The sequence below is a fragment of the Triticum urartu genome, chromosome 5 (assembly GCF_003073215.2).
Source record: "Triticum urartu cultivar G1812 chromosome 5, Tu2.1, whole genome shotgun sequence".
Taxonomy (NCBI): Eukaryota; Viridiplantae; Streptophyta; class Magnoliopsida; order Poales; family Poaceae; genus Triticum; species Triticum urartu.
Genome location: NC_053026.1, coordinates 256172582 through 256186968, shown reverse-complemented (window position 1 = coordinate 256186968; position 14387 = coordinate 256172582). Strand labels below are relative to the sequence as shown.

Below are 14387 nucleotides of genomic sequence, written 5' to 3'. Positions count from 1 at the left end.
GGTGGAAGTGGTAGACGAGGACGTCATGTCGCATGCACAACTGGGCGACGACAACCTTCTTATCGTGCCTGGCATGACCGATGGTGTACTCGAGGTCGAAGCCGACCACTCGGTACTTGTCCTTGGCAAGGAACTGCTCCATAGTTTGGATGGAGCTCTTCACCGAGACCGGATCGTTCGTGCACACCACCAAGAGGGCCATCCCCTCACGTGGGTGTCCACTACGTGATGCGTGGTGAACTGCCCATCGTTGTCATCGTCGGCCGCTGGGAGCGCCATTGGAGCCACGGGGAGCGCCATTGGAACCGCTGGATGTCCTCTCTGTATGTGTCCTCATTGGTGTGCTTATTGTGACGTGTGAGACGAGAGATGAAGGTAAATGGCTGCAGGAATAAAAGGGGGGCGGGCGACGTGGATTCTCGGCGCGTCCGCATGGCAGTTTTTGCAGAAGGTAACTGCATCATCGCGCCGCGCCCGGCGCAACCGCTTGCACACGAACGTGCGTGATCGTGCACCGGCCCAAAACACTGGCATCGCGCGTGGAGGGATGAGGGCAGAGCACCCGAAGGGACATGAGAGTAGAGCGCGCGTGGCGGGACGTGAGCAGAGCGCGTTGTGGCCGCCTGAACTGCAAGCAACCACACGCATGGAGCAGTTGAACACGCAGCAAATGGTCGCCTACAAGCTGGACGACAGTTGCATCGCTGTGTAGAGAGCGGCCGTGTGGTACCACCTCCATCTAGTCTATGTCTCCTTTATATTCCTTGCCATACTTTTCCCTCAAATTTAACCAACAAAATTTTAATGCATGTTTTAAAAATTATATAATTGGAAACTATGTTCAAATACAAATCCAACTATATAATTTTTGGCGACATGCATTCGTATTTTATTAGTTAAATCATACTTATAAACCAGGATGGTGATATAGTAGGTAATTAAATCGCAAACATTTTTTTATTAACTATATGTGTACGTGGCCTTTCGTCCTCCTCTCGCACGTCTTGTCACCCCGCTGCTGTAGACGGCTTACAGCGCAAGCTTGCGCAGCATGCGGCGGCGTTCTTTTTGCCAAACGGTGGTGCCAATGAATCGTCGGTGAGCCCGTTCCCGCGCAACCTCACAGGTTCCCGTGCAAGCTTCCCGCCCGACTTGGTGAAATCCCCAAAAATCCCAATGCTTACCGGCTAGCTATAAAAACCCTCATGGCCGGCGAGTCCTGCGTCGCATTTTCCCCTCCATCCCCGTAGCTTATCTCGTCTGCTTCTCCCACATTCACCAATGGCACCGGTCCATCGTCGTCGCTCAGCCACTCTGTCGTCATCAGAGGACAGCTCCAGCTGGGAGGCTACACCGCGGCGGCGGTGCAGTACCCGATGTAGTGTAGTGTGTGTGGCGTCCGTGTTGGGTGTGCACGGAACACCCACCACACCCTCCGCCACCAGTGCCCGTCGGCAGCTGTTGTCGGCCGCCATTGCCGCCACACCACCGTCGAAAGCCAGGGCCATCGCCCGCTCCACCACCGCGGCCCGAAGGCTGGAGATGGCCGCCGTGGCCGCCACCCCACTGCCGGCCACTTTGGCCATCACCCGCTCTGCCACTGTGGCCCGAAGGCCGCCAGCCCACTGTTGACTGCTGGGGTTGTGATGCCCGGGTAATTAAGATACACTAATCCTCTCGTAATGATGCCACGTCACCTTCATTACTGTTGTTAATCTCACAATGGTTCCAAAACAATTCAAATTCCTATTTTAAAATAAAGACAAACATCAAAAGTTTACAAACATTAAAACTAAAATGTTCAAAGTGGGACAAATAAATCCTAAGTAATAATGGTGGAGAAACCACACTTGTATAAAATGTGTAAATACTCAAAAATGGATAAAATAGTAGCAAAAACAATTAGTTAAATGATTATAAAATAACAAACAATTACAAACTATTTTATATTAGGTGCCAAGTTAATTGTGGTAGTGTCATAAGTATTAATAATATTTGAGGTACGACTTGGGTATTTCATAAATATAAAATTTTAATAAACCAGAAAAGAAGAAATAAAAGAAAATAGAAAACAGTAACTAAACTAAAAAATAAAAGAAGGACAAAAGGCCCCCTTCCCCACTAGGCCTCTTGGCCCCGTCGACTCGCCGACTAGGCCGGCACAGCCGACCCCCCTGATTCCCTTAACCCCACGCCTAGGAAGCCTAGCACCGCTACTGCCCCACGTCCTCCCCCCACTTCTCTCTCGCTCCCACGTCTCCTCCCCCGACCCGATCTGGATCGGGGCGCTGCGCCCGCCTCCGCCACCACTGTCGCAGAGATGCCCTCCCCCATCGGCGCCCCTCCATCCCGACCTGGTCCGCCCTTGCTCCCCGCGGCGCCGGCGAGCACGCCCGCGCCCAAGGGATGCCGCCCTCGTCCTCGCGCCCCATCCACTCTCCCCCGACCGTGCCGTTCAACGCCCCGCCACCATCGCCTCCTCCACGACAGCTCCCGCACCGTCCCCGTCGGCATCGCTATCACGCGTCCTCCCCGCCGCCTCGTCGTCTCCGTCCTCCTCCTCGGGCTTTCGTCCTCGAGCCTCGTCGCCCCGTTCCCCTGCGCCACAAGTGAGGCCCGACCTCCACCTCCCCTCTCTCTCGCTCGTCCCTGTTCGCCGCGCCCGACCGCTCGCCCATCTGCCAGCTGCTCATGCCCGCCTCATGGCGCCATGGCTAACGGCACCGACTCCTACACCCCCTCCGTTCCCCTGCTCCGCCACGGCCGCGTCGTCGCCCGCCTGCGCCTCACTGTTGCCGAACCCGCATCGCCCCGCCGCCCGTTGTCATCGCCGGCGCCCATTCCGGCCTCTCCCAGCCGCCGTGGACCGCACCACCGGACGCGGCCTCGCGTGCACGTTCGATGTACCCAAAGAACGCCCAATTTGGTGCACCGTACGAGAAACCCGAGCTCGCCGGAGTTGTCGCCGTCGTTCGGACTCGCCGGAGAGCTCCAGTGGCCGGTGTCCTACATGGCTACAACCTGGCGCTGCGGGCCCCGCCTTTGTGCCACTGCCACTGGGACCCATTGGGCCCAGTTGACCCGGTCAACCACTGACGTGGCATGCCCGTGTCGCTGACATGCGGGCCCCGCAATTTAAAACGTTATAAAAATAAATAAAATTGTTAATTAGAAAGTTAATTAAACTGTTAATTAAAATGACTAATTAGTTAGACACTGACCATGGGTCCCACTAGATAATTAAATTAATTAGTTAACCTAATCTTCTGTTAATTAGTCCAGCCTATGACAGGGGGGTCCCACCTGCCAGGATTGACCGGTCAACAGGTCAGTTGACCTGCTGATGTCACGGTGATGTCATAATGATGTCATCAGTCACTATTCTTGTTAATTCAGATTTAAACATTAAATTAAATCCAGAAATTCTTTAAATCTTTGATAATTCATATTAAATAACCCGTAACTCGGATGAAAATACTTTGTACATGAAATTTGCTCAGAAGGACGAGACAAATCCGAATATGCGGTCCGATTGTCAGCCACACGTCCCTAGCATAGCGAACATGTAACAATCCACCACCATTTCATCAGCCCGAAAACGTCAAACACCGAGAATACTTCCTCGGATGTTTCCCCCCTTCGCCGTCATCGCCTAGTACCGCGCTAGGTCACCCTAGCATCATGTATTGTCATGTTATGCTTTGTGATGCTTTGATTGCTCTGTTATTTATTGTGTTCCCCCTCTGTTACTTATTTCCGGTAGACCTTGAGACCGTTGCTGGTACCCCTGTGGTCGACTACATCGACGACGAACCCTTCTTGCCAGAGCAACCAGGCAAGCCCCCCCCCCCTTGATCAACCATATATCTCCCACACTGTTCTCTCTTATTCTTGCATTAGGTTTTCTACTATTGTTGATTCGATAGCTCCTATTCTGTTGCATAGCCTATCATTGTTGCTACTGTTGTTACCTTTACCTGCAATCCTAAATGCCTAGTATAGGATGCTAGTTTTCCATCAGTGGCCCTACATTCTTGTCTGTCTTCCATGCTATACTATTGGGCCGTGATCACTCGGGAAGTGATCCCGGGTTTATACATACATACATACATATTATCCAGATTACATGATGTGACTAAAGTCGGGTTCGGCTCGTAGAGTACCCGCAAGTGATTCCGATGAGGGGGCTGAAAGGACAGGTGGCTCCATCCAGGTAGTGGTGGGCCTGAGTTCCCGAAGGCCCCCTACTGTTACTTTGTGGCAGAGCAACAGGGCAGGTTGAGACCACTTAGGAGAGAGGTGGGCCTGGCCCTAGTCGGCGTCCGCGGTTACTTCCAAATAACACTCTTAACGAGATCTAGGTATTTGATCTGAGTCTGGCCACTGGCCTATACACACTAACCAACTACGCGGGAACAGTTATGGGCACTCGACGTCGCGGTATCAGCCGAAGCCTTCGTGACATCAGCGACTGAGCGGCGTGCTCCGGGTTGGACCGTGTAACGCAACTTCCTTTGTAATGGAGGTTGTCAGGTCTGCTCACCGGCCACGTACGCAACATGCAGGTGTGCAATGGGCGCTGGGCCCAGACCCCTACGCGCTTAAGATTTAAACCGGCGTGCTGACCTCTCTATTGTGCCTAGGTGGGGCTGCGACATGTTGATCTTCCGAGGTCGGGCATGACTCAGGAAAGTGTGTCCGACCAAAGGGGATCGAGCGTGTTGGGAAATGTGGTGCAACCCTGCAAGGAAGTTTATCTATTCGAATAGCCGTGTCCCTCAGTAAAAGGATGACCCGGAGTTGTACCTTAGCCTTATGACAACTTGAACCAAATACTTAATAAAACAAACCCTTCCAAGTGCCAGATACAACCCAGTGATCGCTCTCTCATAGGGTGATGAGGAGAGGATCGCCGGGTAGGTTTATGCTATACGATGATACTTGGTGAACTTGCAATTTGCTCTCTTCTATATGCTTCAAGATGGAGGCTACCAGAAGTGTAGTCTTCAATAGGACTAGCTATCCCCCTCTTATTCTGGCATTCTGTAGTTCAGTCTACATATACTACCCATTTCACTGATACCAATGCATATGTAGTCTTGATCTTTGCTTGCGAGTACTTTGGATGAGTACTCACGGTTGCTTTTCTCCCCCTTTTTCCCCCTTTCTATATCTGGTTGTCGCAACCAGATGCTGGAGCGCCCTGGAGCCAGACGCCACCGATGACGACTCCTACTGCACTGGAGGTGCCCACTACTACGTGCAGACCGCCGACGACAACCAGGAGTAGTTTAGGAGGATCGCTGGCAGGAGGCCTGCGCCTCTTTCGATCTGTCTCCCAGTTTGTGCTAGCCATCTTATGGAAACTTGTTTAACTTATGTATGTACTTAGATATTGTTGCTTCCGCTGACTCTTCTATGATTGAGCTCTTGTATTGGAGCCCTCGAGGCCCCTGGCTTGTAATATGGTACTTGTATGACTTATTTTATTTTTAGAGTAGTGTTGTGATATCTTCCCGTGAGTCCCTGATCTTGATCGTACACATTTGTGTGTATGATTAGTGTACGATTGAATCGGGGGTGTCACAAGTTGGTATCAGAGCCGACTGCGTGTAGGAATCCCCCTTCCACACTCGTTGGCCGAAGTTGAGTCTAGTGATTGAGAAACAAACCTTTACTAACATGGTTGTGCGGCTTACGGGCCCACGTCGCCCTTGGGTGGTATTAGGATCTTTTATTCCTCATCTATACTCTGGGACTCTGATCTCTCTTCTATTCGGGTTAAAAGATTTTGCTAACTCTAACTCTAGGTTCTCGTAATTACTTCCTTCCGGAGAGCCCCTTATTATAGATGATCGCCTGCTGCACCAGAAGATTCAAAAGATACTCTCTGATGTTATCCCGAGAACTTGTGCTCATTGCGTTTGCAACTCCCTTCCACCGCCAACCCCTATAGATAACTACATGCACTTGCCATTCCTACCTTAGTCCCTAGTTGCTCTTGTTATTACAAGATACCCTGAAATACTCGTTGTTGTTCCGAGAATCCTTGTGCCTACTGCCTTGCAGTTCCTTGTCACCTGAATACACCTACAAATTAATCCTCACACACACCGAGGATTTGTTTCTCCCCAGTTGTTCATGTGTTTCACCAAAGTCTTCGAAATACTATTTGATCTTCTGAAAATCCTCAGCAACTTATTGCTCTTGAAATTCTTGCTTGCTTGCATTATAGTTAATCCCATAAGTGTAGTAATCTTATTGGCATCCTTTGACACTATCATTTTGAGCCCATTGATACAATATGTTGCGAATGCACGCAATCCTCAATCAGATCCTAGAATTCATCCTTCTAGCTCAGACGCATTTTAAACATGAGTTGGATCTCGACCAATCAAATTGCCATCAATTGTATCCCTAAGGCTATTCAACTTATCCATCCTTAATCAGAGAGTTTGCTTCTGATCCCTTGATTTGGAAATCATAATTCCTTTGCATTTGAGCTTTGAGTTAGTCAGTTGTTTCTATAATCTGTCCTTGCATTCTTCTTCCTCTAGTTGAGTACCGATGCTCACGTCAGATCCCTTGTGGACCACCAGATCCTTTGTTGGATTTTATCCGACAGCGTACTTCTTATTCAATAAGCCTGTGAGCCTTTCCTCGGATACAGAATGCCTTTGGTAAATTGTATCCTCTTCTTTGTCAACCATGCTCTACTTTTGAGCTTGTGTTATTTACTCCTGAAGTTTGTGGTATATGTTTCTACGATGCCCCGATGGGTTGAAACTATGCCTTCCTTAATCTGTGTGAACCCGAAAGATTTCACGGGTCATACTTATCTGGTATTACACCAGGTAAAACTTTCAACAACTAATGTCATATTCGAAAAAGCGAGAGGTGAATGGAAGGTTATACATTGAAGAAGTGGGAGTGGACCTTGAACTTTGTGTTCATGCCCATGGACACGATGTATATCCTATCATGGAAGCTCCTTGTAATAATAACTATTCCCTTGATATATTACCATTTGGTATTTGTGAATTGATCCTTTGCAATCGTGGTTCCGATCATATTTTCTCGTTGATTCCATTTCTCAGACTAGTTAAAGCACTTGTCTTCTGTAGATCAATCCACCTCTGCAACCTCTATTATGTTCTACCTTCGAGTATTACCCCGTGGTATCTCGATAAAATCATAGAACCATATCATCTTATGAGTTCTTCTTCAAGTATTATTTCTCACCGATTCCAATTTTTCCCTAGGTTCTGACTTGCTAGACACTCAGGGACACCGATAGTGAATCGAGTCTGTAATCTGATTCATTAAATCTAAGTAATTTTCGTTGTTTATGAGTTTAATAATCCTTTAAGTCATTCCTAGCCTGATCGGCTATATCATTATCGTGCTAAATTTTAATTGTGCTACCTGGTCCTTCTTCTCGGAGCACAATTTTCGATGATGAACTAATCTTACATCGAACTTCCTCATCATATCATTTCTCCTTGAACATCAAACTTGATTTAGAGTTAATGTCATACCCTTGGTCCCCATAACCTTTCTGTAAGTGCATCTAGTGCCACCCCTAGTTGGTTTTGGAGTATTGACAACAAACCTAGTTGAGGGACTAATGTGTTTGTGAGAATTGCAGGATAACACAGGTAGAAGTCCCTCATTGATTCGGTTTTGCTACCAGAGATGACCCCTAAAAATGTATGAAGACATTGAAGTCAAAGGTGGTATATGAAGATATTCACGTTGAAGACTATGACAAGAGAAGACACCACATGAATCCTATGGAGCTCGAAGACTTAGATCTTTCGTACTTTTTCTTTTGTGTTGAGTCATAGGAACCACCGTACTGTTAAGGGGGTCCAACAGAACCAGTCAGAATGACTGAAGTGATGCCTAACCAAAACCTATGTCTTCGAGTGAAGACTATGAGAGCGAATCTTGTCCAGAGTCGGACAAGTCAGCTTTGCTTGCAGCCCAAGTAAAGTTGTCGTGTGAGTTTGAAATCTGACCGTTGGAACATGTGTTAGTTCCTTAGTGACCCAGGGTCATTTCGGACAAATCAGGTCAGGTTGCCAAGTGGCTATAAATAGCCCACCCCCTACAACCATAAACGGTTGGCTGCTCAGATTGAGAATACGGCTTTTGTCGTTTGAGAGCAACCCACCTCGAAGCCTTTGAGAGAGAATTCCTTGCGAGGATAAAGCCCTAACCACCCAGAGCCAAAGAGAATTGGGCATCACTTAAGTCTTCTTGTCTGTGTGATCTGAAGACTTATTACACTTGAGGACTGTGCATCCTCCAGCCAGTTAGGCGTCGTGTTCTGAGCATCCAAGAGACATTGTGGATTGCCGGTGAGCGAAGTCTGTGAAGGTTTGGGAGTCTACCTTGAAGACTTACTAGAGTGATTGGGCGAGGTCTGTGTGACCTTAGCTCAAGGGGAATATGGTGAGGACTGGGTGTCCTAAGCTGCGTGTTCAGGACTGGGTGTCCGGGACTATGTGTCCTAAAGTTTAAATACCTAGCCGCCCTAACCAGACGTACAGTTGTCGCAGCAACTGCAACTGGTCCAACAAATCATTGTCTTCAGCGAGTCGCTGGTTCCATCTTCCCTTCCCTTTACTTACTGTTACTCCTTGTGAAGTCATTGTATGTTCGCACTATCTTTTTTCTTCACTGAGTGACTGCATGTTCTGTGTGGCTTCACAATATCTTCCTACCTGATCCTTACTACATTGCTGCTATTAGTCATTGTGCTTTCACTATTGAATACTTGACTATGACTTGCCTAGTGTAGTCTACCTTTCGCTGTAGGGTAATTGGTTTAACTCTATCGTTTGTCTTCATAACTTCCACGTTTTGAAGACTTTCTTAAAAATCGCCTATTCACCCCCCCTCTAGTCGATATAACACACTTTAAATTGATATCAGAGCAAGTTGCTCCCTTGTTCTGTGTGATTCGGTTTAACCACCTGGAGTTTTAGCTATGTCGACTGCAGGGATAATTAAAGTCTCCGTTGTGTGCCCCGTCTTCGATGGAACTGAATATCCCTACTAGAAGAATAAGATGCGCATGCATTTTGAAGCCATTGACGTCGACCTATGGTATGTCGTCGAGAACGGCGTTCCCAAGGCTGGAGAAGGTGTCACTGCTGCTGATGTCAAGAAATTCGTTCAACTGGACTCTACTGCCAAGAATATCATCTGTGGTCATCTGACCAAAGGACAGTATGGCCGTGTGAGTGCTTTGAAAACATCTAAGCTGATCTGGGACTGGCTCTCCAAGGTCAATGAAGGCGTCTCAACCCAGAGAGATCAGAGAATCAGTGTCCTTCACAACCTCTTCAACAGCTTCAAGCGAAATGACAATGAGAATGTCCAGCTCACATTTGACCGACTCACTGACATCACAAATGAGCTTCAAGCCCTCGGCGCTACTGAGATCACCAAACATGAAGTCGTCAAGACACTACTGAGATCACTTGATAGTTCGTTTGACACCCTAGCCCTGATGATTCAAGAACGTCCTAATTTCAAGATACTCGATCCGTCTGACATACTTGAGAGGCTCAACACACATGAGTTTCAGCTTTCTGAGAAAAGAGATATCTACGGTCCAAACTATGGGAGAACTCGTGCCTTGAAGGCAAAAGCTGTCTCCTCATCTGAAGAAGAATCTGACAGCAGTTCTGATGATCCTGAAGACATTGGAAGGGAACTTGCTATGCTTGTCAAGAAGTTCCAAAAATTCACCAAGAAGAAAGGCTTCAGAAAGTCTTCCCGATCAAGCTCAAGGAATGATGAAGCTTCTGCTCATGACTACAAGAAGAAAACATGTCACAAGTGCAAGAAACTTGGCCACTTCATTTCTGAGTGTCCATAGTGGGACAATGAGAACAAAAAGAAGAAGAAGAGCAAGGAATATGACTCTGACGACAAGAAGAAGAAGAAATACTCAAAGTCTTCTTCCAAGTCTTCCTCAAAGTCTTCATCACACAAGAAGAGCTCATCTGGCAAGGCACGTGCGTTTGTTGGCAAGGAAATGGATTCAGAGGAGGAGTCTGCTTCTGAGGAGGCAGAGGTGGAGTCTGAGGAGGAGTCCGATTCAGGCATCGCAAGTCTGGCTACAGCATACGTTGCCAAGTCCATCTTCAACACTAAAGACAATGACTTCATCACCGACACCGATGCAAATGACAAGGACTACTCCACTTCTACCTACTGCTTCATGGCACGCGGTTCCAAGGTAAACACATGCACTACTCACTATCAAACATCTAGTGACGATGACTCTGACTGTGGTTCAAAACCCAGCTACAAAACACTTGCTAAAATTGCAACTGAACAACAGAAAGCTATGGAACATATTCAAAAACTGTTAGACAAAAGCGATGATCTGTTAGGTGCTGAAATGACTCGATCTGAATCCTTAATTGAAGACATAAAAAATCTTCACGTTAAGTATCAGGAACTTGAAAGTCGTCATGAAACTCTCTCAACAACTCATGAAAAGCTTTCCTATGATTATCTTCAAAGGAAGCAAGATCTTGAGAAATTGAGAGCGGCTCATGAAGATCTTCAAAAGGAAAGCGAGTCACTTCGCACCAAACAGATCAGTTCCGCTTAGGAAGGATTTGAACCACCATGTCTTAAATGCATTGAGCGTGATAATGCTACTTCTTTTGCTGAATGTTCTACTGCTACTGCTGTTGCAATATCTTCAACTTTTGATGTGGTAACTAACCCCTCTACTGAGGATACCACCGCTGTTGCTAATGAGAATGCTAGGTTGAAGACATTGCTTGAAATAGGGATGTACAAAAGTCTTAAAGGGCATCAGACACTATGTGATGTCCTCAAAAAGCAGATTCTGAACCGAAACCCGAGGAAAGAGGGTGTTGGGTTCGTAAGGAAAATGAATGCTGATGGCTCTTACTGGAAACCTGAGCAGTACCCCCAAACCATGTGGGTTGCTGCAAAGGAACCTTCAGCAGATCCATCCAATCTATCTGGCTTCACTTGTGCTAACCCCATTATCATTGATGAATCCTTTGATGCAAACTATATACTGTTTATGAATCAGAATGGTGAAGTGTTTGCCAGGTACATTGGTACTAACTGCAGGAATGGACCGCCTATGAAGAAGATCTGGATTCCGAAATGGTGTCTGGAGAATCTTCCTGTGAATGTCATCATGACACCTCACGTGGAGAAGACAAACCTCAGACCAGAGACTTCATACGGTCCAAAGGCTTCATACAGACAGAGGAATCACCTGAGTCGCACTAACGCAAATGTTTTGCAGGGAAACCATACCCAGGCATATGAATATGAGAGCGGTTCGTCAAACCATCATGTTCATAAGACCAAGAACTATTCTGATTATTCTTATGAGTACTATTGTCTGCCTGCAAGACTGTTTGCTAGGGCTCCAAAGCCAAAATTCTCAGATGCTGCACTTAGACTTATTGCTTCTAAGCCACCCTTGAAGATGTGGGTGGCTAAGAAAGCTTAACTCTCTTTTGCAGGGAAAGGTCTCCAGCAGAAAACCAAAATCATCTGACGCTATTGCTGGGGACCTTAAACATCTTGTAGGGCGCAAGATCAAATGCCCGAATGGTCTTACTATGTACTTCGTTCCTGAATCGCTTGCTACTCTCCCTATTAGTCCTAATCTGGATCTAAGCTTTCATAACCCACTGGTTCGTCAAATGTTTTTGCTTCACAATGCTCTTGGTGAAGCCTATCCCCCTAACTGCACTATAGGGTACGACACCAGCGTCTTCAGAATGGATTATTGATGGTGGGTGTACAAATCACATGACTGGCAAAAGAAGCCTTCTTATGGACTCAACCTTACGTCCATCCGACAAGAGCCACATCACATTTGCTGACACTTGTAAAACTAAGGTATTGGGTCTAGGTAGAGTTGCAATCTCAAGGGATCAACACATGGATAAAGTCATGCTTGTTGAATCCCTTGGCTTCAACTTAATGTCTGTCTCAATGCTTTGCGATTTGAACATGATCGTAATATTTGGAAAATATCGTTGCCTTGTACTAATGGAATCTGACAAGTCTCTAGTATTTGAAGGGTATCGAAAAGATTTGTACGTGGTAGATTTCTCAGCAGGACCACAGCTTGCCGTATGTCTTCTAGCAAAAGCTTCAGAATGCTGGCTCTGGCATCGAAGGCTAGGGCATGCTGGCATGAGGAACCTCCACACCCTTGCAAAGAAGAAGCATGTCATAGGCATCGAGGGCGTCAAGTTCAAGAAAGATCACATATGCGGTGCCTGTGAAGCAGGGAAGATGACGAGGGCCAAACATCCCTCGAAGACAATCATGACCACTACTCGACCCTTCGAACTGCTTCACATGGATCTTTTCGGTCCCACTCATTACTCAACTCTTACTACTACTGCGTGTCTCTATGGCTTTGTCATTGTTGATGATTATTCTAGATATACTTGGGTGCACATAATCCTTTACAAGACTGAAGTGCAGGATGTCTTCAGACGCTTCGCCAATCGAGCTATGAACAATTATGGCGCCAAGATAAAGCACATCAGAAGTGACAATGGCACTGAATTCAAGAACACTGGCCTTGATACATATCTTGATACCTTGGGCATCACACATGAATTCTCGGCTCCGTACATGCCACAGCAGAATGGCGTCGTCGAACGCAAGAACAGAATACTCATTGAGATGGCCAGAACGATGCTAGATGAATACAAGACTCCAAGAAAATTCTGGCCTAAAGCCATTGATACTGCATGCCATACAATCAATCGTGTTTATCTTCACAAGCTTCTGAACAAGACATCTTATGAGCTCCTTACTAGCAAGAAGCCAAATGTCAGTTACTTCAGAGTATTTGGCGCAAGGTGCTAGATCAAGGACCCACATCACACCTCAAAGTTTGCACCAAAAGCACATGAGGGTTTTATGCTTGGATATGGAAAGGATTCGCACTCCTACAGAGTCTTCAATCTCTTTCATTACAAAGTGGTTGAAACAGTGGATGTGCGGTTCAATGAGACCAATGGTTCACAAAGAGAGCAACTGCCAAATGTGCTAGATGAAGTTCCATCCAGTGAATCAATCAAGCTAATGGGAACTGGAGAAATTATACCTTCTAAAGCTCATCCTGAAGAAGAACTTATCATCTCAGCACCTGATCAACATGAAGACAATGCTCAGCCTGAAGACATTCCTTCTAACAACGACAATGATCAGCAAAAGCATAATCTTCGCCCTGTACATCCTCGCGTTGCCAATGAAGTGCAGATTGAAAGAATAATTGATAGCATCAATGCACCCGGTCCACTCACTCGTTCAAGGGCAACTCAGCTAGCAAATTTCTGTGGGCACTTCGCATTCGTCACAATAACAGAACCCAAGAAAGTTGAAGAAGCCTTCATGGAACCTGAATGGATTCAAGCTATGCAAGAAGAGCTTCATCAGTTTGAGCTGAATAATGTACGGGAACTGGTTAACCGTCCAGATCCACGGAAGCACAATATAATAGGCACCAAATGGATATACCGCAACAAGCAAGATGAGCATGGTCAAGTTGTCAGAAACAAAGCTCGTCTCGTTGCTCAAGGATATACTCAAGTGGAAGGCATTGACTTCGATGAAACATTTGCTCCTGTGGCTAGACTTGAAGCCATACACATACTGCTAGCCTATGCAAATCATCATAACATACTTCTATATCAAATGGATGTGAAGAGTGCTTTTCTCAATGGCAAGATTGAAGAAGAAGTGTATGTTGCACAACCGCCTGGCTTTGAAGATCCAAAACATCCTGACATGGTATACAAGCTCAACAAGGCACTGTATGGCCTCAAACAAGCCCCTCGGGCCTGGTATGACACACTCAAATACTTCTTGAAGAGCAAAGGCTTCATACCTGGTTCCCTAGACCCCACTCTCTTCACGAAGACATATGATGGTGAACTGTTTGTGTGCCAAATATATGTGGATGACATTATCTTCGGCTGCACCAATCAGAAGTACAGTGAAGAGTTTGGATATATGATGCAAGAGCAATATCAGATGTCTATGATGGGAGAGCTGAAGTTCTTCCTCGGTCTTCAAATATGACAACAACGCAACGGCATCTTCATATCTCAAGAGAAGTATCTCAAAGATTGCCTGAAGAAGTTCGGTATGCAAGACTGCAAAGGCTTCATGACACCAATGCCAGCCAAACATCATCTGGGTCCTGACGACAATGCTAAAGAGTTCAATCAAAAGGTATACCGCTCCATGATTGGTTCTTTACTTTATCTATGTGCATCTAGGCCAGATATTATGCTTAGTGTTTGCATGTGTGCTCGAATTCAAGCGGCACCAAAGGAGTCGCA

The 14387-nt window shown here is 46.5% G+C and overlaps 1 protein-coding gene across 1 annotated transcript; it reads left to right on the top strand.

The window, feature by feature from the left end:
• Positions 1-2228: 2228 nt before the first annotated feature.
• Positions 2229-5402, top strand: LOC125555866 (36.4 kDa proline-rich protein-like). The gene is made up of 3 exons (XM_048718682.1): positions 2229-2609; positions 3764-3835; positions 5191-5402. The coding sequence occupies exons 1-3, from the start codon at positions 2321-2323 to the stop codon at positions 5373-5375; spliced, it is 546 nt and encodes a 181-aa protein (XP_048574639.1). The 5' UTR covers positions 2229-2320; the 3' UTR covers positions 5376-5402.
• Positions 5403-14387: the final 8985 nt, after the last annotated feature.